A 25963-nucleotide genomic window follows, 5' to 3' on the forward strand; every position below is an offset into this window, starting at 1 on the left:
TAGATCCGTTCAATAATAAGAAGGTAATTTTATACAGGGTGGGTGAAAGTTTCGCACCTCCCATCCATTTTTACTAGCAACTTTGTAACTATTAAAAGTAGACGCAAGTTTTATACCAATTTACAAACCTCGATAACTGCACAAGTTTTTAAAGTAGTCGTACCCATCAGTTTTATAATTTTTTTTACAGAACACATTTTTAAAGTAAGGTCATCTTGATGAAAGAAAAATAATTATTGCATTTAAAGCTTCTTCTACACAACAAATAAAACATTATTTATAAAAATAGCAATAAAGTATTTTGGTAATTCAATCCGTAATGTTTAAAAAAAATTAAAACTTTAAAATCTTAATTACAACAGCTACACCATTGAAAAAACTGATTCAAGATAGATAAATTTGAAAAATCCGAAAAAAAATATTACGTGGTCCCCCTAGCGATTTTTGGAAAACTATTCAAATCAGTTTTAGATAATTACCTAGAAAATATTTAAAATCATAAAACGCCATTTTTCTTGATTATAATGAAAAATTACTGATGCGACGCACCGTGTCGTACTGACTCGAGAATGTATTAGTTTTTGAATTTTGTATTTGAAACGACTACGACACCGTCGTGTTCCGTGCACTCTATCTGCCTATTATTCTTTAATTACTGTCTACTAATAAAAAAAATACCAAAAACTCAAAGTTATTTCGGTGATCGGTTCACGTGTCCAATTCGCGAACGTGTTCCTGAGAGAGACCACTACTGACGTTTGCACTCGATGTATCAATTAATATGCATTATTAACAGCCGATTGGGTACCATGATAGCCGTGTGCATATGCAGCCGACGGGAAGAACGCGGGCACAGGTTCTAATCCACGCTCGTTTTGGTATTTCGGTTTAATATTTTGAATATGGAATTATTTATAATATTACATCATTACTTATCGCCGCGTAAAACTCCTTGGTGGCAATTCTCCTGTTCTTAGATTGTGTGAAACCCTAAATCAGCATTGCATTATTAACAGATTGGGTGCCATGATAGACGTGTGCATATGCAGCTGACGGGAAGAACGCGGGCACAGGTTCTAATCCAACCTCGTTTTGGTATTTTAGTTAAATTTTTTGAATATGAAATTTCTTATAATATTACATCACTATTTCTAATATATAGTGGAAGAATTGACTAAAGCTCAAAACTCATTATAAGTAACTCATTATAAGTAACGGTATGCAGGTTTCCTCACGACGTTTTCATAGGAGAAGTACAGGACAAGTTTGTAACTTGTTTAAAATACCTACTCAAAAATGTCCACCAGCTCTCGGAAATTCGAAGTGACGTAAAACGTTATCGGCCGGCGAGGTTGACGGCAATCCGTCGCCGGGTGGACCGTCGGCGGGGTGATACCGTTACGTATTTGAGGCGTAATAGTGAGTTTTAAGCTTAATTTGCTTCCAATATAATCCGATAATTCGTTAACAGCTGATCGGTTGTCAAACTCAGCCCGCCGCCGACTCACCGTGCAGGTTAGTAAGCGATTGTTTGCTTAACACAATTAGTTCCGCGCGAGGTACTTGTATCTATTATTAAACACAAAACTTCACAGCCGCTTCTCCCTGTCCATCACCCGTACAAAATTGATCTGCTTCGTTTTGCTGCACAAAAATGTACCTAATTAGAGTGGTCGCACATTTAGAGATACCGCACGTAGCAATTTTTTCAAAATATCTTACCTACTTTATACATCGTCTGGAAAATAGAGCAATGTTTTTGTCAGATCGTGATCGCGTTTTTATCATAACAGCCAATGGACGTCCACTGTAGGACATGGGCCTTTTGTAGGGAATTCCAAACATCACGATCCTGTGCCGCCTGCATCCAGCAAATCCCTACGACTCTGTCTGGATGTCGTCCACCTGCGGATGCGGAGTCGACTAACACATTGTTTTCTAGTGCGGGGTCGCCATTCCAACACCTTGGGACCCCAACGTCCATCGGCTTTTCGACCTACTCGTATGTGCCCACTTCAGTTTTGTGACTTCAAATTCGATTTTTATTCATACTTTATTTAATTATTTACTAAATCATCATCAACATTATCGGTATCATCCTTCCTATAATAAAATCATACCATCTAAACCTTTAAAATTATAAGAGAACTACTCCGATTTTACTTGCCAATTTAATTTCTGATAGCATTTTGGAAGAATTAGCGCAATTATTTCAGCTGATGTAAGTAAAACCTTGACAAATTATGAACCTTCAATAAACATTCCCTATATTAAAGCAAGCCGCGTAAATATCCGTTTGGTAGTATGTTTTGTGCGGCGTGCGGTGCTGATAAATATGCGAGCACTTTTAAACAGATGTTTATAAGTGTCTATCAAAATTACGAACACCAGTGTTACCGGGATTTATAAAATTATAAAATCTCACTCATAGCACAAGTTCGGCTATTCAAACTTAGGCTTTTGATGTTCCTTTCATTTAGATCTCCTGTTTTATAAACCATTAGAAACACTAACATCGATAGAAGTAAATGTTTGATATCCAGCGAAACAGTTTTCATTTGATGAGTTTATTTTGAATTTCGAATTTCAATTTTATTTGAATACATTACCATTATGTCAAATAATGTTGCTGGACAATTAGTTATTGATAGAGAGCAAGTAATTAACAAACATTTATGCATACGATAATAAATGAATACATTAACGAAAGGAAAACACTATCGACAAACAATCACCATAAATAAAAATCACATAACACAAAACATTAATTAATGTCGTATAGAGAAAACAACGCTGACACGATTTTAATTATACCCAAAACTAGATCGAGGTCCGAACGGGTTTGATCGGCCGCTTATCGTATGAAGTCGCCCACGCGTGTGGTCATATCCCCCACCTTAGTTTCTAATCATCAAGCCTAATCCGCTAAATATTAGCCAAAATAGCGCGAAAAACGTTTTGCGGTGCGCGTGCGCTGGGGTGGGCCGAGCGAACGTCAGTCGATGCCGCGATCTCTCGGCGACAGGGATCTTACACGCACGGCCCGCGAAATTTCGGAGCTGTATCGAAAAACGAACGAGCCGCAAAAAAAAAAAATTACCTTACCCATGAGGTCTTATTGGTAACATGGTTAGGACGCCGGAGTAGGCAGTGATGTTCTCAGAGCTATGCGGCCTGTGCTCATAGCCGCTTGCTTGCTGCTCCTCGCGCCTATCACCGACTCTTGGTGGTGAGTGTGTTATCTCAGTTCTATATACTAAGTATGTCATTGAAAGCAAAAGCTGTGACGTGATTGAGGTTAGTTTGATGTACGACGGAGCGGAAAGACTATACAAAGCTTTTGAAGCGCTTAACTCGCAACTTTTAGAATTATGTATTTGAGCGCCCTTTATATGATAAAAAAAAAATATTTGTAAAATAAAACACGTGAGCCATATTTTATATACTTAGAATCATTTATTTCAAAAGTCTAATGCACGTGGAAAACATACTCTACTATATGTTGTTAGTAAAATATTGATTCAAATAAGAAAAACCGAGATATTTTTTTACAACATGTTAAAAGTTAATATCTAATAATGAAAATAATCCTGTTTGCTATCATTTTTATATGAATATTAAGAATTTGTTCTAGAATTTTATAAATTAGGTATTTACATTGCAATTACAAACACCAGAACAACTAAAACTGAAACATTTATGCATTTTTAAGGTTCCGAACGTACGTAGTACAAAAATGGACACCTTATTTTCAATTTTCTTTTATTTTAGAAGAAAAAACATTTTTAAATATTTTTAAGTACAAAAGAAAATTGTACAGCATTGTAGAGTTATATTTTGTATATGTTAAAGGTTGTGTTTTAAATATGTGTTAATTTTTCTATTCTTCACATACCTATTCTACCAAGAATTGTCCAATTTTAGATCAAAAATAATAAATCTCAGCATAAACGAAGCTGATCGTAGGTTTTTGACACTGGACCATCAATTCACACGCATTTATTTTAAGTGCCAAAACAAAATGTCAGAAGTTAATGAAACAATGACTAGTTCACAATGTAGACAGTAGTAACAACAATTTATTGAAAAAATTACTATATTTAATTTTATTAATAGAAAATACTTTTGTACGTATACTTTTGTTTTGTTATGGCTGGTGGGAAGCTTCGGCCGTGACTAGTTACCACCGTACCGACAAAAGACGTACCGCCAAGCGATTTAGCATTCCGATACGATGTCGTGTAGAAACTGAAAAGGGGTGTGGATTTTCATCCTAATCATAACAAGTTAGCCCGCTTCCTCATCACTTACCATAAGGTGAGAATGTAGCCAAGGGCTAACTTGTAAATAATAATAATAATAAAAAGCGTATATAAGTAAATATTATTCGTTAGGCGGATATTCTTAAAGAATATTGGTCATATCTTTCCCGTTATATACCTACTAGCTGACGCCGCGCGGTTTCACTCGCGTGGTTCCTGTTTCAGTAGGAATACGGGAATAATATATAGCCTATAGCCTTCCTCGTTAAATGGATTATCTAACACTGAAATAATTTTGCAAATCGGACCAGTAGTTCCTGAGATTAGTGCGTTCAAGCAAACAGACAAACAAACTCTTCAGCTTTATAATATTAGTATAAATGTATATGTATCATCATTATCAACCCATATTGAGAACCCAGAATGAGAGGGGTTAGGCCAATAGTCCACCACGCTGGCTCAATGCGGATTGGCAGACTTCACACAGGCAGAGAATTATGAAAATTCTCAGGTTTCCTCACGATGTTTTCCTTCACCGTTTGAGACACGTGATATTTAATTTCTTAAAATGCACACAACTGGAAAAAAGTTGGAGGTGCATGCCACGGAACCACACCTTCCAGAATCGGAGGAGAGGTCATATCCACTGGGCTATCACGATCACATGTATATGTATGTTAAAACCATTTTGAGCTATATTTCTATTGAGGCTTTAATCTATATGATATATGTAACCGAGATAAGATGCAAACGCCTTCAAATTTTTACACCAATGATACGAGCTCAAGGTATTGTATTCCACTGATCACTTTCTGACTTAGACAAGAGGATCTTTCTTCCTCTTCCTCTTTCCATACTAATGTTATTAAAGCGAAAATAAGCCTTATAATAATAAGGCTTTTCTTTATGCATGCGTTTAGCCGTTTAATAAAAACTTAAAACTCATTGAGCGCCATGTCAGTGGTTTCATGTGGCAGTTTATTATAAAACATATACAATTACTCTTACAAGAAACGCTGGTAATGATGATGAAATGATGAAAATTAATGAATTCTGATGAAATCACTGTTTCCGATTTTTAAATGAAACGTCACAGTGTGTAGGTATCTAGTGTATTGTTTATGCTCGCATTTTAAGGATGTTGATATACAAGCCCGCGTTTTGTAACGTCTGTCTACTGTCTGTTTGTCTGCGCTGTTATTAATAAGCATCATTTGTAATAGTCTATCAAATGCGCTATCGTAGTATGACGGATTACGGGTATTGGTATTATAGTAGCTGGAACATTGTGTAGGATTAGCCTACATTGCTAAAGATCGTGACAAAAAATTGAATGCAAATGAAATAGACACAGATAACTATATTAATAATGTTGAATAGAACAAGTATGTCAGTCCAGCCCAACTAGCCAAGTGGCAATTCGGTTCTTTTTCTACGATCGCTAACGCTTCGAAAACTAGAAAGATGTATGGGAATGACATTTGCTATCGACAGGTCACGTGGTCAAGATTGTAGAAAGAGAATCGACCTGCCACTTGGCTAGGGGGGCAGTAGGTCCAATAGCAACTATATTATACTATCCGATATGTTACGGACCTATAAAATCACCGCAAAAGTGATTATAATTTAGCTACTCCACATACACAATTTTGTGTTTATTTACATTATAATATAATAATAATAATAATAATATACTCCCGACCGACTTTTCGGCCACGGCGGCTAATCTCATGGTGAAATTAACCATGTACGCAGGAGATATTATAGTGCACAAGTGTATGCGCAAGCACAGGTGCACTCTCTCTTCCCTCACTCTCGAAATCCGATGGGACGGCAGACCGACACGACCGGTGAGAGATCAGGAGCAGGACCGACGGCTTTACGTGCTCTCCGAGGCACGGGGGTGTACTAACACCGCCAACTTCCCAACTCCAGGCTGCTATTAAGATTTTCCTTGTAAGAAAAATCCCAATAACCTATTTTGTTTTTTGTTGGCCTGACCCGGGATTTGAACCCTGGACCTCATTGTCCGTAGCTGAACCAGCTAACCACGGGACCAATGAGGCAGTTATTACATTATAATATATAGTATAAATATATCTTTTTTACTCTACCTGAACACACTCGACATTGTAGACAATATTTAGGTATTATTTGTTTAAATAACTCAGCTTCGACGCACTAGCCACGTAAACGTCCGCGGGAAAAAATCATCTCGGCTTTCATTTGTGTAATAGGTAGGTATTCTAATCCAATAGGGTTCGAGTTCTATGTCGGGCTATACAGGTTTTTATACTGAAGCCCGATACTGAAGAATAAGAAATGGATGCAGGTGGCTCAGTATCGTGATGTTTGGTAGTCCCTACAAAAAGCCTATGTCCTGCAGTGGACGTCTATCGGCTGATATGATGATGATGATGATGAAGCCCGATAATTTTGAGTAATTACTCAAACTTAATATTTCATAAACTGATCCCTAAATCGAAAAATGGTATTAACACATCCACAAAATTTTTTTGCATGGCGTCGATGATTTTGTCGACATCCTGAATACTTACGCTAAACTACTGCTTTCTAGAATGAGATAATCATTGAGCAATACCGCGGACGGACAGACGGACAAACGGAAATTGCGATACATCAAGTATAAAAAAAAAACAATCAAAATATTTTTAATAAAGGCTCTGTGGGATTGATTATGGAACCCTAAAAATAATTCAATGGTTAAACGACTTTACAAAATGTAATAGAAAACGAAGGAACAAGACAAAGGAGATGAGGAGACACGGAATAGGGAATATCGTATGTAGTTCCATATCTTCAAAACAAGAGTGAATAGGCACCTTCTAGGCAAGCGTGTCCCATCTTAGACTGTATCTACATTTACCATCAGGTTAGATCATGGTATAAGCCGTGATAGCCTAGTGGATATGACCTCTGCCTCCGATTCCGGAGGGTGTGGGTTCGAATCCGGTCCGGGGCATGCACCTCCAACTTTTCAGTTGTGTGCATTTTAAGAAATTAAATATCACGTGTCCCAATCGGTGAAGGAAAACATCGTGAGGAAACCTGCATACCAGAAAATTATCTTAATTCTCTGCGTGTGTGAAGTCTGCCAATCCGCATTGGGCCAGCGTGGTGGACTATTGACCTAACCCCTCTCATTCTGAGAGGAGACTCAGCAGTGAGCCGAATATGGGTTGATGACGACGATCATGGTCGAAAGCGAGCGAATTTGCATTAAAAAAAAAGTCTAGCTGTACCCGGATACAGGCCGATGAAGATGTGCAAACATACGTTCGCTTTTACAAAAGGTAGGCATAGTACAAAATTAGTGATTTAGTTATTATTACGAGATTTATAACTGGGAAGTGCAATAAAGGCGATTATGCACGCGCCGAGTTCACCGCTGCGGTGCCAAATGTGGGACACGTTCATCTTTTATTGTTCGGATTTGATTTAACGGTGGTCTCATATTGGTCGGTGCGCATTAATTATGTCGCTCGCACGAGCTATATGTCATTGTTATGATTGATTTGAGGGTACTTTCCATTTCTTGGAACGATTTGATTGATTTAATTATGTGGCTTCAGTAGAGCGAAGAAAAGAAACTAACTATAAAAAAGTTTAATAAAAATTCAACCTACTTCAAAAACATAAAACATACTGACTAAACTAAAAAGCGAAAAATAATATCATTCTAAGTTCTATATATCATATTATGTACTAACTGATGATCAGTTTGAAGGTGGTGCTAGCCCGATGATGTATTTATAAAGAATATCATAAAGATTTAGGTTTTTCAGCCAGTATTTTTCATGTAATTCTTTCAGAAAAGAAATGACAAAGTTCTGAGGTAACAAACATAAAAAAAACATACTCATCGAATTGATAATTTCCTCCTTCTTTTTTTATGAAGTCAGTTAAAAAGCGTCATTTTTGCGGAAATTTATGATACATAAACGGATACATGCAGTTTCTTCCGGATTAGGGTATGTATGTATAAATAACATTAACCTCAATAAAAAATAATCATGTTATTGCTTGATCTAGGTAGTTGTGAAAGACATATGAAAATACGATTAATATTTTTGAAGGAAACAGTTTAGATGCAGATAATATAATATACTCGTAGTGGAATCAATAGAGCATTTTCCCTCGAAGTACCTACTCAAGAACAATTTCGATTTTAACGATTTTTTTTGTTAAGTTTGATTGTTTACCCATTAATTTTAATGTAAAACCAAGCATAACTTTTTATCGGGTTGTCCGATTTTGATAATACAACCCCGCACTAAAAGATTTCATATTTTGAATCATATAAAAAAACATGATTTTAAAAAATCATCAAAATGTTTCTGAGGATTTCCGGAAAATGCTAATTTTACGTTTTCATTGACTCGTAAGACTCACTTAAATCAATTTTTTGCAGTAACCTTATTGTTATTAGTAATGTTCCTCTTTACTTTTATTTGATAATGACACCCAATTCAGTCTGATATCGAAAAGTGCTGATAATTTTGCGCTGACAATATTCACCTATGAACACAAAACCTTTGCACAAAATTGCAACAAATTTAATACTATACTAATCTTATTACCGTCATTAGAAAACAGTGGTAACAACAAATCAACAAAAGTTCATCAACATCTAAATCAACCGACATCAACTCAACCGGTCACTGGCATCAACATAAAATATTACCCACAAGGCCCTTTTACACTATTATTATTTATAATCGATGTTTTATCCGCTAATAAATTCGTGATCCCTCGCATAAATCAGCTGCCATGAAATTCAATAAAGTCATATCGGACGGGCACCGCCGGGTACTGGAGGTTAATTTGCAATTAATCAAGAACCTTAATTTAGTGGCCGGGGATAAAAATTGATGTCTAAGGCGTTGATCACAGTGTAGCCTTTTATATTGGAGAAGTACTTCAATTATGGCAGTATATCTACATTTTCTTCTTATAGACCAAGAGCTATCACAGCTTGATATTCGTCATTTTAGAAAAACAGAAAGTTTGTTAATCATAGTCAGGACGCGTTAAAGTTATAAGCTTATTGGCGTAAGGTTCTCGAAACTAAGCGTATGCGAACTAAAAACTTCGTCTTCCCTCCCTCATTCAGTCTTAACTGCACAGTTTTAACTGAACACTCGAACTCCTTAGTTAAAGCCTAAAAAGCTCAACGGTAAGAGCGATTGGACTTATCACCGAGGGGTGGTGGTTCGATCCCCGTTCATTCGTTTGATCGTTGGTCTATTGTCGCCCACTCCTAGCAGTCTTTCCCGGCTAGTTGGAGCAGTTTTGAAAAAAAAAAATCGTACGTGTGTAGTGATAACTGTACCATCAGTGATAAGAAAGAAAAGAAATAAAGAAGAAAGAAAATATATTTATTACTACATTATGCCACACATCACAATTATTTAAGAACAATAACCTGCGATATGTGGCATAACCTAGAAAAAGTGATAACTGTACTAGTATAGTTTTTTTCTAATAATTTTGATTGAAATTTCGATTATATAAAACAGTAAATTTAAAACCGAACGTCTATAGCGCGGGTTGTATTTTCCTGAAGAAAATATTAACATATGATCCAAACTCTATACCTACTTGGATTATGAGCTGACAAACTTTCATCAATATCTACTTATTGATATAATAAAAATTAAAATATCTGATGTCTGTGATAAAAAATACCTGTGATTTCTCAATTGCTTATAGTTTACACGATATCATAACAAAAATTGTCTGTACTGGTACGGTAGAAACGATCTTAATAGGACTTTCACTCGAAGATGGAGGAGGTTATTTAACAACAAAATATAGGCTACCTTAAAAAATAATTTTACTTTCAATTAATAAAATTACGAGATTCTGGTCATGACAAACTCTTAGCCTATTTTTTCATTTTGGATAATTCCCGAGTGAGCTGAGTTATTAAAGGTAAACTGCTTTATTTCGAGCCATGACAGTACATAATATAACTGTTGAGAAGATTTCCATTATGAACAGATCTTATCGATTCTACATAGTCGTTTAAATAACTATTAATTACTCACAGACCCGATACGTTGTCTTGTTCGAACATTGTTGACTAACCGAATGAACTGAATGTATGATTTTTTTCATTGTGGTAGGTATATGTTAGTGGGGGGTTGTTGGTTTCAGAAAATGAAAGCTTCCGAACAATTTTTTTTACAGACTGTGTTTTTTTCTGCAATGTGTTTTTGGAAGATTGTTTGTTTTGATCGTAGTGGTAAAGTGGTACAGTCAGGCGCGTCTCTGTCTGAGGGAGCGTCAGTTAAATAGAAACATATTTATAATTATACCTAAATCATCCTTCAAAGAATTAAAAAAATTTCATCGGTCAATTAGTGATTTTTAAGCAACGATTTTTGTGTCACGCGTCTCCTTGTGTAAGATACAAAATATGTATTAAAAACAATTGATTAAGTTGTGCCGACGTTGCTTTACATACACATCTAAATCGTCTTCGTTTTTAGCATAACTATATCCTGTTTTCCTTGGTTCGTGACTCTAACCAGTAGTGCTAACATGCGACCAAATGAAAAGAAATAGACAAATTGTCGTCCAATAGCGTCGGAAATGTACCTACATACCAGTCAAATTTCTTGCGTACCAATGAAATGAAAATTTCCAGTTGCGCCACCATTGGTTGAAATTTGTCTATTTATCTTCACAAAATAACATCGTTGGTCGAATGTTAGCACCTCAGGAACACGAGCATTTTTTTATTTATGGCTTTCAATCCGAAACTAAAGTGCGGGGCACACAGTTCGAAGAGCCGATGGAAGAATAGCGAGCCGTAGAGATTCGCTGGATACAGGCGGCTAAGGATCATGTTTGGAAGTCCCTACAAAAGGCCTATGTCCTGCAGTAGACGTCCATCGGCTGATATGATGATGACGATGACTCAAGCGACGTCGACGTGTCAACAAATTCGCTAATGGCAATAAGGTTTGTTGTGAGGCATTACTTAATTCCTGTCAGACTCGCTGTGACAGATTGATTAATCGCCTCCAATGACTGACGGGCATTATTAGCTTTTTTTACAATTTGGATCCGCTAATGAAATCAACAGCTACTCGCTAATGACTGATAATTTAGTATATTATTATATTACTGGTTGTCTCTCGCGGTTTTACTCGTAGTTTTCTGCAAAAAAATCATTGATTTTTGGAATAAAACTTCTAACAAAAATACGAGTACCACTCAAATTTGTTAAAATGTTTGTTGAGCCTTCAAGTTGTACTTAAAAGTCAAATTCTGGAAGCTTGATTTGAACCAATTCCTAGTCTACACCATCTAGGCTTAGGACTTTTTAGGAATTGTTTAGCATGCTAGCTGAAGTTCTAAGACGTTGTTTTTCCTTCGTCCTTAAGTATCTTTAAATATTTGTATTTTATCACTTTGATTAACAAAGCTATATTACGAAATACGTAAAAAAAATATCTACTGCACTTAACAAAGGAAATGCAAAGTAATAAACGTAAAAATCAAAGTAAACACTTGGTACTTCAGCTTTTAAAATATTGTTTAGTTTCAAGCCACTACCTCAAAGACGTTATCTAAATCGTGCAAAAAAGGAAGTGTCAAAGGTTTTAATATTAATAATAAAAAGGTGAATATAAAAACAAGAGCGTAATGTGCTGTTTATCGCACGATTCATCTGGAGCCTTGGATGCAATCTAATTGTCACTGATGGTCCAGATATTGTGAGGGACGTGACACTAGTGTTAAAATGCTTACTTTTCATGACAACGATCGTATCTGCGCGACGGAATTGGGCATTCGAATGGTTTTACTTTAATGTGTGAACTAAAACACTTATACAAACTACGCCAAGTAGTTTTTTTTTTTATTCTTTACAAGTTAGAACTTGACTACAATCTCACCTGATGGTAAATGATGATGCAATCTAAGAATCGGGCTAACTTGTTAGGAGGAGGATGAAATCCACACCCCTTAAAATAGTATATGGGTAGGTACCTATTTTCGTGTATAGATGCAGCCGACGCCCCGCGGTTTCTCCCGCGTAATTTCATCGCCGTGAGAATACAGGGATAAAATATAGTGCTTATGGCATTTAAAGATAACGTGGTTTTAAAAGAATTTTCAAAATCAGTTCAGTGGATGCATAAGTAGTCGGAGGATTTCAGTGACAGTTGCACTTGATATTTTACTGGCTGGAATTAATACCAATAGTTTACAACATCTGAAAGTTTACCTATCTATGATATTATTATAGATAATGTGTTCCATTACATTTTCAGCTGCACCAATTTAGATGAATTTTGATTGCATGTATTAGATAGATTGGATTTTTGCGAAGAACTTAAGTAGGAAACTTCGCGAAAATAACAAAATTTTATTTTTACGATCCATCATCCGTTATCAAACATATAGACAACATTGTCTGCTTTTTTGAATTTAAAAATAAATTTGAAAATATGATATCAGTTACCTGCTATCTTGATAGATAAATCGACTTGTAAGAATTATTATTTAAGGAAATGCTTGCTTGTTGCATGCTGAGGAAATAACAAAGAGAGATGAAGCCTTTGGAAAAACAGACTATTTCAATCTGAATATCAAATTTTATACATGTGACTTCATTATTCAAAAATGTTCTGTAGCTCTAATTCGTTTTCAAAAATTAAAGAAACTAATATACAATTTTAACGTACTATATTAATTAATTTAAGTATTATAATTATTAAGATTTAAGTATTTTAATTATTTTTCTCTCTTATTAAACTCACTTAGATACAACTGTCAACAATCAATGCATATTAAAAAGTCAATATGTTGAAATAATGCAAAAACAGAACGCAAATAAAAAAAAAACGGCTGTCGAAAAATGAAGAGATTTGTCGAAACGTTGATCGATACAAGCATCAACGTTATTTCAATACGGTTGATGTAATACGCTTAATCATTTAACCAATCAAGCCTTTCATTTAAATCATTGACTATAAAAGTTGATCTCAGACGACGTGGGTGTGGCCGATGTGTGTACAGACTGCGTGACTTAGACACGTCGCTTGTCACATTGTCACGATGTTGATATTACACGTCAACTTTTTTATTCTATCGGATTATGTGCAGACATCAGTCAGGTCGGATCAGGGTCAGGGATTTCCGGGTTCGAGACTACCGGAACCAGTGTTCCTTACATAATTTGATATACAGTCAATCTGTAGACTTTTTCTATGGAGATAGTAACACAACGCTCTAAACAAAGTCACTTTGTGTCCAGATCCTACTTTCACTAGCGTCGATAACGATACTTTGCAACAAAAATTTGTAGATAAAATAGATTATTTCGTTGCCTTAAGTTGCTGTAAAAAATGATGTATCCAGGGCGTCTGGTATCCTATATAGGCTGCAATTAATATACTCAACCAACAGTTTTTAATAATATTTGAATATATTTCAATTTATAAAAAAATAATATATTTAGATATGCTGTAGCTACAATAATTATTTTAATGTGATTTACTCGTTTTACCTACCTACTCATTAAATGTAGACGATTTTTCCCGAAGTTCAGAATAAAAACGAATCGATTATGGATATTTGCACGTCAGATTCTCATTTCATATTATCGCGATGAGCGGTTATAAAAAAAAATATATAGTGCATTTTCTTAACTGATATTTTTTTTGCTTCTGTTCTGTATGTAATCTCCATTCTCTACCCTCGTTTCAAATAATATTTAGCTTGAGCCCAACCTTTAATTAATATGGATCTATTATGGGGATGTTAATGATAACGTTGAAGTAACATAAAAAGCTTTATATTTTTAGCAATATCATTTGTTTTTTTTTAATAGTGTTTTGTATTATATTTTGTATTGACATTGTTAAAAAAAAAACTACATATAAAAAATTATGGATTTTTTTTTAAAAAAGCAGCGCTCTGTTTCTCATAGACACTGTATGTGTACGTATCTTGGATCGATTTCGTTCGCCCACGATTTGATATAAAGCTAAAACATCGATTACCTAATTAATTACCTTTTTATTTTAATGTACCCGGTGTAATAGCGGATCTGACATACACGGCAACACTTCCAATTAAACAGAAGTATATCCAGAATTCATATAATTCGATGTCATATTGAGCAACCTATGTAGGTAGATATCTAACCAAATAGTTGTTGAGCTTTCTGTGATCATGCTTTTTCTTTTTTATTCTATGACGAGCTCTTGATTGCGATCTCACCTGATGTTAAGTGTAACTTGTAGGAGGTATAAGTTAGTTCTATCCATACTTTTGATGAGAGCCGTGATAGCCCAGTGGATATGACCTCTGCCCCGATTCTGGAGGGCGTGGGTTCGTATCCGGTTCGGGGCATGCACCTCCAACTTTCCAGTTGTGTGCATTTTAAGAAATTAAATATCACGTGTCTCAAACGGTCAAGGAAAAACAGTGTGAGGAAACCTGCATACCCAGAGAATTTTCTTAATTCTCTACGTGTGTGAAGTCGCATTGGGCCAGCATGGTGGACTATTGGCCTAACCCCTCTCATCCTGAGAGGAGAATCTGATCCGAATATGGGTTGATAATGATGATGCTTTTGATGGTTTCTAAGTGTTATCGCACCGGAAAGCTTGTCGCTTCGGCATTACCGGTAAGGTAGTAACAAGCCACAGTTGAGACCTACTACATGCAAAGACCAGAGCCAAATTAGAAAATATAAAACTAAACTGATCCAAGCTAGGATTCGAATTCTGGAACTCTCTATTGGGAACCACAGCACTACCAACTACGCCAGAAAGGTAATGAAGAATTCTTAGATCTCACATTCCGACCCAGGACTCGAATCCAGGACCGTGATCCGAAGCCAGAACTAGATCATTAAAAATCTATACTAATATTATAAAGCTGAAGAGTTTGTTTGTTTGTTTTATTGAACGCGTTAATCTCAGGATCCGATTTGAAAAATATATCAGTATTAGATAGCCCATTTGTCGAGGAAGGCTATAGGGTATATATTATCCCCGTATTCCAACGGGAACGGGAACCACGCGGGTGAAACCGCGCTGCGTCAGCTAGTGTATAATAATCGGCTAAAGCTCACATGACTGTAGAAAAGAGCGTAAAAGATCTGTCACGAAAATCCAACTTATTTCAAGTATTTTGATATAGGTACAGAAAATTTAGTACGTGAAAATGTGTTACATTGCGTGTAGCAACCTATTTATTAAAATACGTTAATAAAAAACCCATTAACAAATTGATATTGCCCAATTTCCCTAAAACACTCGTATAAACGTTGGATCGTGAAAATATATAAGGCGCTTACATTCAAATAATCACAAATTTCAACAATAATATTTAAATAATTCCGTCATTTCCATTATATCGGACAAATCTCCTTAATGAGTGGTCTTAAAACCGCATCTAAAGAGATTTACGAGGTAATTAATTTATTTCTTCTACATTAACAACCATCCGATCTATTAAGGCGACAGTGTTTGGTAACATTTTAAATTTTATTGAATAATTATGTTCAGGTTATTTTTATAACTTCATTTTAGATTGGAACATACGGTAGCGTTTTCAAAATTGTAACATCTGGAACTAGACAATGATGACACTTAACTGTTGTTCTCAACTCGTTTGAAACTAAAGCACATATATGTCACCGTTAGATTGTAAAGTACGTTAGTTTATAATCTCACTCGTGATATTATAATCTACCGTCATATTGTGAACTGAAAATACTGATTACAATTTAACGTGTTATTTTTCGGTTTAATCTATCGGAAGTGAAACCTTTAAATTGTCAATCAGGATAAATTTGCCATAGAGTTACAAAAATATTACAGCGGGCATAATAAAAATAGTAAAAAAATACAATGGACAAATCAAAGAGAAAAGGAAAGAAAATCGGAGGGGTGGCCAGTGCGTTCCCTAATTTTTTTAAACACTGTTCTTTCATTAGTAAAATGTTGTAATTGTTAATTATAAGTATAATTCAATTAAATCTTAAGTTAGGTTAGGTTAGGTTAGAACATGAGTAGGTCAGTCTTTAGGTATAAAAAATAATAAATAAATATGTGATGTCACAATTCTTGAAGTATTTTATTTGACTGACATACCTATGTGTTTCATTCCTAACTCTATGGACACAGAACGGTCTGCTGTAAGGCCGACCAATCAGGGGCAAGTTCGGAAAGTTGACGTTTTAAGATTGCAATTTAAAGGTTTTATTTCCGATAGATTATAATATACCGAAAAATAACACGTTAAATTGTAATCAGTATTTTCAGTTTACAATATGGCGGTAGATTGTAATATCACGAGTAAGATTATAAAGTAACGTATATTACAATTTAACGGTAACATATACAAATTTCATAATTTCCTTTAGCCTACGTAGATGATTGAAAAATAAATTCGTTAAGTTACAACTCAAGATTTAAGACTCAGAAGAACCCTTAGTCTTAGTAGTATTATTATATTTGGTGATCTATCATAGATGTTCTGATTTTGAAATCGTACTTTTTGAGTCGATAACTAAGAGAGTGTAAATCAACGCATGCGTATTGGCGCATGTGTGGATTGACACTGACTCTCGTCCACTATGACCACCCCCGCGACGCCAGTCGTGAGACCACGCATGCGCGCAAATAAGGACGCGTCCCCACTCATTGGGACGACAATGAATGACAATGTTTGCGGACACCGGGCGAGGCGCTAACTCGCGACTTCGACACGATTAGCGACTACATGACGACTTAACTGTAAACATCATTACCATTACCGTCCAACCAACATATTTCACAACCCATCCATGCCATAATGAAACTTATTTCACAGGGAATAGTGTTGTGTAGAACGCTGAAATAACTTTGTTGAGTGCGATTGTCAACAGCCTACAATCGTCAGACTAGATAGTTTTGTCACTGTATGAGGGTAAACACTTTTAAAATATTATGCGCCGATGAGCAATGTTGTCGCAAGGTTTTAGTGGTCGCATCATAGACATGTTTTTAGTACTGTTTAAAATTGGGTCTACGGTGCCCATTGTTGGTCATTTTTACGCTTTCGAAAATGTTGATGGCATGTGAAAGTTTGTGTGTGTGAGTGATAATTTTACGTTTTTATAGGTTTTTTTTTGTGTGAAAGTTTAGCTTAGTTTTACTCTTTGACGAAGATATATCAAGATCGTTATTTCGTAGGTATAGATAGTGGATAGTATTATTTGTGTTACGGCCATAAGTTAGTTACTTCTGCATATCGTCTTCAAAGAGTAAAAAAATCTTTTCTAGGTTTGGGTGTACTCTTCTATAACAAGATCCCCAAGACTGTGATGGACCTGCCAATGCATAGCTTTAAGCAATGTGTTAAAAAACATTTACTTAGTCGAGGTTACTACAACATTGATGAGTTCCTTAAAGATAAAAGCGCTTGGAGGCCATTGGATCAGCTTCCACCTTCACACAAAAAGTAAAACTATAAGAAATTGTAATGTTATCATCAATTGTAAATTATAATTGTATGATTTTTTAAAAAGAGCAACTGTTGAGTTTCTTGCCGGTTTCTTCTCAGCAGAATCTGCCTTCCGAGCCGGTGGTAGAATCTTTACAAATAGTCAACTGACGTGTCAAAAGTGCTTGTAAACTGAGCCTACTTGAAATAAATGATTTTTGATTTGATTTGATTTGTGTGTTTAAGGTTGCATTGCGTAGGTACATATATTTTTCGCCGCTGCTGAGACTTTGCCCTGCTGTACAATATTGCAGTGCGATATTATGACGTAAGTACATTACAGACACGCGGTAGTTTTTTTTTTTCTGATTGTGTAAGTGCCGTAGTCTCCTTATGGAACCTCAGCGGCGTCACCGGGGAGTTTGGGCGAGCGCAGAAGCATCGCCTGATGGGGCCCGTAGGCAGAAGCAGAGTAGATGGGCGGAACGACTCTCTAAGGGCGTCTCCTCTGAGACTCGGACTTCGACTTAGAGGGCCGTTTGAGAAGGGTGTTTTGGCCTGAGTGTATCAGTCCGGGCGCCCCCGAGATCGTGAGCTAAAGCTGGTAGTGCGTGCCTTATCTAATAGCAATCAAATTTAACTAAAACTGTACTGTGAAAACTACATCAATTATACAACAAAATTACACTTAGAACAGTCTTTGTTTTAATCGTTTCGTAGGGACAAAGAGTAAAAACAAAACGAAACGGGAAAATTTAATTCCATGCGACAGAAGTCTCAGCTTTTTTGTTATTGTGAGTTTACTGTAGGCTTATTTAAGGACGAAGGAAGGAAGGTCGTAGCTCAAGACAAAAGAGAGCAAAGTCACATCTATGACCGTAATGTTGTTATTAGGTATGTCATTTTTTAATCACACTTCACACTATCACATCACACTTCACACTAATTTTATAAAGGCGAAAGTTTGTGTGTAAGTATGTTTGTTTCTTTTTTACGCTGCAGCTACTAAAGCGATTTGGCTAAAATTTGGAATGGAAATAGATTTTACTTTGGATTAACACATAGACTACGTTTCATTCCGGAAAATCCATGGTTTCTGCGGGATTTGTGATAAACTAAATTCTACGGGGACGCGGTTTTATAAACCATCTCTACCAGGTGGACTGACGACATCGAGCGGGTCGCACAGATTCGCTGTCTCTACAAAAGGCCTATGTCGTGCAGTGGACGTCCATCGGCTGATGTGATGATGATAATGATGATAAACCTTCACTCAAAGTATCATCTCTACCTTAACCCTAGATTACTAAACTATCGTAAAAGTTCGCGTCATTTCCTCGTCCTCCGCTTCACTGTACCGTCCTAATTTCATTTCTTTTTTGCGTTCGCTACGCGCTGTCATTGTGGTCGCATTTCTAAATTGAGTTATAACTAATTTATTATCTTATGAAATCTCACCTAAAAGAACGAATAAATACTCCAACATTGCGACGAGACGTCAAAGGGCTCATAAAGGGTATTTTAGCTATTGAAGCTATTCGGAGAGACAATTATGCAAGCGTTTAATTCTAGAAAAACATGATTGTGCCCTGTATCCGTCTAAAGCTAGAAAAATTATAACAAACTTTTGCATGAAATGTAAAAGAGCCTTGGGTAGGGCGCACAATATGAATATGTTTTCAAATTGTGTAGAGTAAAACAATTAAACCATTTTCATTAATCTCTTAAGCCCAAAGAATAAATAATTGTAATTTCTTAAACAATTAAAGTTTATAATTCGTTGATTTATTTGCCTGTTCGTTTTTACGAATGTTTAGCAACAACGTGACTTGTAGGACAGTTTAGTAATCTAAGGTTAATCTGATTTTCAAAACGTTCATAAAAAGTACGATCTGTACCTTCATATACCAGGTCCACAATCAAACCACATTGAACTAGTTCATTTAGCACCGCAGCTAGTGCGATGGCCTGTCGCGCACGGCGGCCGCATATTTGTGCTGCGTTTAGCGTGCGTCCGCTAACACGCGCGTCGCTGGGATGCAGACCATCATAGACTAACTTTACTGGCAATAAACAGGGTTTGGCAGAACCGACACATCAAACCAAAGACTAAATAAGCCTATCCAGGGTCTGCCCGCCCATACGGTGAACGGAGCAGGCGCTCCAGGCGCCATATCCTTGAGGGCGCCTAAATGATAAAGAACAATAAAAGAAATTTCTTTATTTTCAATTGTCTTTATTTTGAGTGCGCGGGCGCCGTCACTTAGCCATCCGGTGTCCCGGGAGTATGAATTTAGAATTTATCGATATTCTTTTATTTACTTCTAAAACCGTAAACGTTAGTGCGCCTGATTTTCAACTGGTCACTGCATAGTATAGTCTAGGTCTTCGCGTTCTATACTTACTTTGGACTCACAATTTGCACATATAATTATTGTTAGGAACCTGGAGCAAACAGGAGAGGCGCCATAATTGGATCTCGCTCCATTCTAAAATTTACTTCAGGCCGGCGCTGAGCCTACCATATGATACCTAACGTTCCGCTGTAAGTTGAACAATATCTCGGCCGGTAAGCTAGTCATATTAAATATCATATAGGTATATCATTAAATATGACTAGCTCAGCCGGCAAACGTTGTTTTGCCTTATTTCTAGGGATTAAAAATTTTAGGGTTGAACCTCCGTTATCACTTAGGGTATGAAAATAAATGTTGACCAATTTCAGACCTATCTACTATGTAAACGAAATATCATAAAAATTGGCCCAGCCATTTCGGAGGAATGTTTTGAGTTTGGTAACAATCACTGTGACATGATAATTTTTTCATTGATTATTGTACTTTAAACTGTTTATGTCTGGTTAAAGTACAATAATCTACGTGCAAAGACCAACACTTAGGTGCATTCTCGTACAATAAATTATTACCATTCGGTATTAAATTAAAAACCAAATTAGTCGAATAATAAATATGTATTATCGGCTAACAGAATGCCGTCAGTCTACATTGTCTTATTGTATTACATTTTTTTTAAATCCAATATAAAATCAACACAATATCTGTGTTGATTTTCTTCTGTGTCAACTTCTTTTAATTCAACAATATTGTTATAGTATGTCATAGGTATGGTCATAAAATCTACTATTTTGTTCAAAAAAGGTAGAAATTAAATTAATAACCATTGTTATAATACATTTGAAAAAAAAAACTAGTCGAACCGTTTGGCACATCTGACTGTATAATCTTTGCGCGCGGGCCATTCAATGGACAGAGTGCATCATTGTGCGTACTCCGTACTCTCGTAGCGCAATTATCGCGCGCACCCATTATGGACGCAAACTGTGGCGCTAAAGCGATTTATTGTAATCTACTGTTGATATTTACGTATCTGCAGCGGAATATAATAAATCTATTGGTCTTTGCACCGTACGGTTTGGTTATAGATTGGTTATATATCTTTGTTTACATCTTGCTACATTTTCAAGTTCAAAAATCAAAAACAAAATTATATTGCAAGTAGCAAGTTTACAAGAACTTTTAGAACACCAAGTTTAACTATCTGTAAATACTTCTGCCAACGGTTCATAAGGCAGGTTCTGCTTAAAAGAGCTAATCATCGCAACAGTTGATCTATTAAAATCGTACATTGTAATACATAAACGCATTAGGTTTAACCTGTAATGTTTATATATACAGATATGTAATAAATAAATAAATAAATTATTATAATTTACAATAGTCAAAATCATTACCATTTATTTTACTTCCTGGTTAAAGGTGAAAGCTGATTTGGCCTTCCAGCATCTTTATAATTAAAGAATTCATCAATTGTGTAGTTACCTCGACTTAGTTAATATTTTCCGTTACTCATAAGGATAAATGGAACCTTTATTGAACTTTACTATCCGTCTGACTGTCTTTTTGTCTGTCAAGACGAGTTTTCTACGCTAGGGTCTATAAAAAAATTAATAAGAAAAAGAGGAAAGATTCAACTAGGTGGGTATAGGACTCAGACTAATTACAAAGACTAGTATCGCACCCAAATTCACGAACAAAATTATTTAGATATATATTTTATACTAAACTAGAAGTTTTTGCCTGTTATTTACAATATTCAACTACACAAAAAGATATTTTTACGGAGCTCTTTAACTGACAAACACTAATGCAATATAAATCATCGATTCTATAGAGAAAGTTTTTTATAATCGCATTAGATCGCTGATCATATACTTTGACAGAAAAGTAACGTCCAGCGAGGCAGGTCCTTATCTAGTTAGTCTTAGGTATTAGTCTTAGGACGAAGCTGACTTTGGGCCTTATTAGAAGGCTCAAAGTCACTCAGCGGGCGATGGAGCGAGCTATGCTTGGGTGTCTTTGAGTGATCGAATCAGGAATGAGGAGATCCGCAGACGAACCAAAGTCACTGACATAGCTCAGCGAGCCGCGAACCTGAAGTGGCAATGGGCAGGCCACATAGCCGATCGACGTTAGGGTCTCAAGGTGCTGGAATGGCGACCCCGCACCGGAAAGCGCAGTGTTGGTCGACCCCCCACTAGGTGGACCGAGGATATCAAGCGGGTTGCAGGGAGTCGCTGGATGCTGGCGGCTCGAGTTCGTTGTGGTTGGAGGTCCATGCAAGAGGCCTATGCCCAGCAGTGGACCTCTATCGGCTGTTAAGGTTATAGGACGTAGCCGCGGGTGTCCGTTAGTCAATAATGCTATTAAGAAAGGCACTTACTACTTACCCTTTTAACAAAGGATGATTAAACGAGAACACGATGTTAATTAGATGCGATTTGGCCGGTCTAGAGGAACTGAGACACGCGCCAAGTATTGTGGTAGGTCGGTTGTATGATGTCACTGACCTGCTTTGAGTGACATGTATTTATAATCTAAGAGTTCACGAACCCCAGACCTTCGTCAAATAAAAGTTCAAAATTTGTCAGCTCATCCTCCTACCATAGGTAAATTTAGTAGCCAACTATGATGTTTGGACCTTCAACCTATTAAGTATATGACAATTATATACACATACAGCAGACACATAGCTTCATGGAAACTCTTTGCAGACCCTTAATTTTATCTTAAAATAGTGGTTTTCCGCGAAGCTAAGTGACTGGCGACTATTTTGCAGCCTCGGCTATAAATATTCTTATTATGGTAGGAGCATGAGCTGACAAAATTCTAGCTTTCGACTGCCTAGACGAAGGTCTGGCAGTCGCTGGCTCTCCGCCTATTAGTTGAATATATTACACACTAGCGGACGGCCTTGACTTCCACGTGAAATTCTTCTTCAAAAATCTCGCGGGTACTATGAATTTATCCTAATAATTATTCCATGAATTGCTCAATAATCTCTTCTATCTTCAAGTGAAAGTCCAATTAAAATCGATTCAGTCTTTTCAAAGATTAGCCTGGACAAACAGATAGACGAAAATTTAAAAAAAGCTCCTTTTTGTTTTCAACATTTAATTATCAACCCATATTCGGTTCACTGCTGAACACGAGAGCTCGCACATTGAGAATTAAGAAAACTCTCAGGTATCCTCACGGTGTTTTTCCTTCACCACGTGATATTTAATTTCTAAAAAATGCACGTACCAGAAAAATTGGAGGAGCGCGCCCCAAACCGGATTCAAACCTACACCTTCCGGATTCGGAGGTGAATATTCACTGGGCTATCACAGTTCTGTTTCTGTTTTAGTGTCTTGTAAATAACTATATTCGCTTGAAAAAACACAATGCACCTGTCAACCAGAGGCATAAGGCTTTATGCTATGTCGGTAATTGCGCGATAACCTTCTCCTTCCTCGATTGGAACAGGGTAATGCTGTTTAACAACGCATAAACGTCCAGGGAATTACTTCCTGACAGTATTAACAAGACGGAGGTTCTGGATTCTAACCCCGGATGGGTCGATTGAGGTTTTCTTAATTGCTCGAGGTCAGGCTGGAGGCTTCGGTCGTGGCTAGTTACGGCAAAGCCGTGGTCACACCGACAGTTATTATTGGAACTGTGTATAATTGGTGTGACCACGGCTCTACCATGATCATTTTAGTACCTATGAATTTCCCGATTTCTATCAGAAATATTTTTTGTTTTGTCCTTTTTAGATCACTTTATTGTGTAGTCGGGTTATAGTCTTTAAACTTTTTTTTTTAATAAATATTTAACATCCCACACAAAAATCAACTGATGAATGTACCACTGTTCATCATCATCATCATCATCATCATCATCATCATCATCATCATCATCATCATCATCATCATCATATCAGCCGATGGACGTCCACTGCAGGACATAGGCCTTTTGTAGGGACTTCCACAAACATCACGATACTGAACCACCTGCATCCAGCGAATCCCTGCGACTCGCTTGATGTCGTCAGTCCACCTGGTGGGAGGTCGCCCAACACTGCGCTTTCTAGTGCGGGGTCGCCATCCCAGCACTTTGGGACCCCAAAGTCCATCGGCTCTTCGAACTATGTGCCCCGCCCATTACCACTTCAGCTTCGCAACTCGTTGAGCTATGTCAGTGACTTTGGTTCTTCTGCGGATCTCCTCATTTCTGATTCGATCACGCAGAGATACCACTGCTGCTGCTTCCAAACAAAAAGGTCCAGAGCCGTCTGTGTGTAGGTATTTATTCAACATCAGATGAATACAATTGCTGTATACTGTCACTAAAGGTGGGTACAGATTGGTGCAATGCAACATGCAATGCAAGAATTTGACGTCCACATTGCTGCAATGTATCACGAATGCTCGTGGTTTGGACGCCTCGCGCGCACGAACTGCGCCTGGGTCGCGCACGCTCCGAGCGTTACAACTCGTGCGCGGTTCGATCCGAGATTTGTCGGTTTTTGGTACGAACACAAAGGGGCGCGCAGTGTGCGCAGGACTGAGCCGACTGATTCGTAGTCAATGCGCGTACCGCGCGCGCCACACGTCCAAGGCAGCAGGGAACATGCAATGTAAGGCAGAATATTACATTACATGTTGCATTGCACCAATCTGTACCCACCTTTATACTGATGCAAAACAAAAATAACGATCATAAATTAGTTTGACGAAAGCGAAATGCGGCCAATTTCACACATTCAAGTACAAAGGAGCTAAAGTGGGCCAAATAAATGGTTTTAATTACTGCAGATAAATCGAACTGTAAAACTACCGAGTGCCAAGTATTGTGGCAGATTATGTACCTACTGAGTATGATAAAAAGAACGCGGTAAATGAAAATGTAGCTAATTATCCTTTGTAGATATATTCCCTACAATGAAATACTAAAAGCATATAAATATATAATAATAATAATAATAATAAATAAAAATCCTTTATTCAGCTAAAAAAACAGATTAAAAATCAAGAAGAAATGACAAACTAATACTAACAGAGCTTACAAGCTACTTAAAGATACCTACTTAAATTACAAAGTTACTCGAATTATTTTTTAACGATCATGACTTTTAAACAACGCAGGTATTCATTTTGATCCATGTACACGAAATAGGTTTTGATTTTTATCCTAATTGATGCTACAACCGTTAACCCTTATTAAAGCAACTTGGTGAGTCTATAGGAGAGATCCTATTGGTGATGACAGTGGATCAAGCAAACATGATACGCGTGTTAATGCTCTGTTACATATTATGGCTTTCAAACTAAATGCTTACTTTTTCAAATGTGATAAAAATTGCAACACTTGCAACATAGCTTAAACCATTCATCATCGTTATTTCAATTGCTTTTGCACTAGATTCTATTTGAATGACTACGGCTGCTATATTGATTTATTACCACCTCGTTAGTTCTCTTCTAGCTCTTTTCTTTCTGAATTGACTTTGGTAGCAGCAACCAAAGTCTTATTTCATTTACTTTTCATACAATACTGTAAATACGCAACTAAGTCTGTTTGTCAGTCTGTTTTTCTCTTACTTTTCACGGCTAAGCCTTTTGGATAATATTTGGTATAGAGTCTTGGAATACAAAATATTGTGCTATATTTCTTTAATTCTAACATTTCACGTAAACAAAGTAACGGGCATTCTGATACTTAGAACCTATTGATCTCCACATCTAACTAGTTTTCTTAAGTTCTTGGTTCTTCTTCTGTTTCCTTATTCTTTACATTAACTCGTTGAGTTACATCAGAAATAGTAGTTTCGGCTACTAGTTAAATATAAAACTTGAATTGTAACAATTCAGTGTCAATATTGTG

The 25963-nt window shown here is 36.6% G+C and overlaps 1 protein-coding gene across 1 annotated transcript in view; it reads left to right on the forward strand.

Annotated features, from left to right (window-relative positions):
- Nucleotides 1-2972: 2972 nt before the first annotated feature.
- The window catches only part of LOC112058531 (protein Wnt-6), a 68315-nt gene continuing 45324 nt past the window's right edge, over nt 2973-25963 (forward strand). The window contains exon 1 of the mRNA XM_052891217.1: nt 2973-3229. Coding sequence (XP_052747177.1) covers nt 3168-3229 — 62 coding nt within the window. The 5' untranslated portion in view covers nt 2973-3167. The remainder of the gene's footprint in view (nt 3230-25963) is intronic.

Source organism: Bicyclus anynana, chromosome 3 (assembly GCF_947172395.1).
Source record: "Bicyclus anynana chromosome 3, ilBicAnyn1.1, whole genome shotgun sequence".
NCBI lineage: Eukaryota > Metazoa > Arthropoda > Insecta > Lepidoptera > Nymphalidae > Bicyclus > Bicyclus anynana.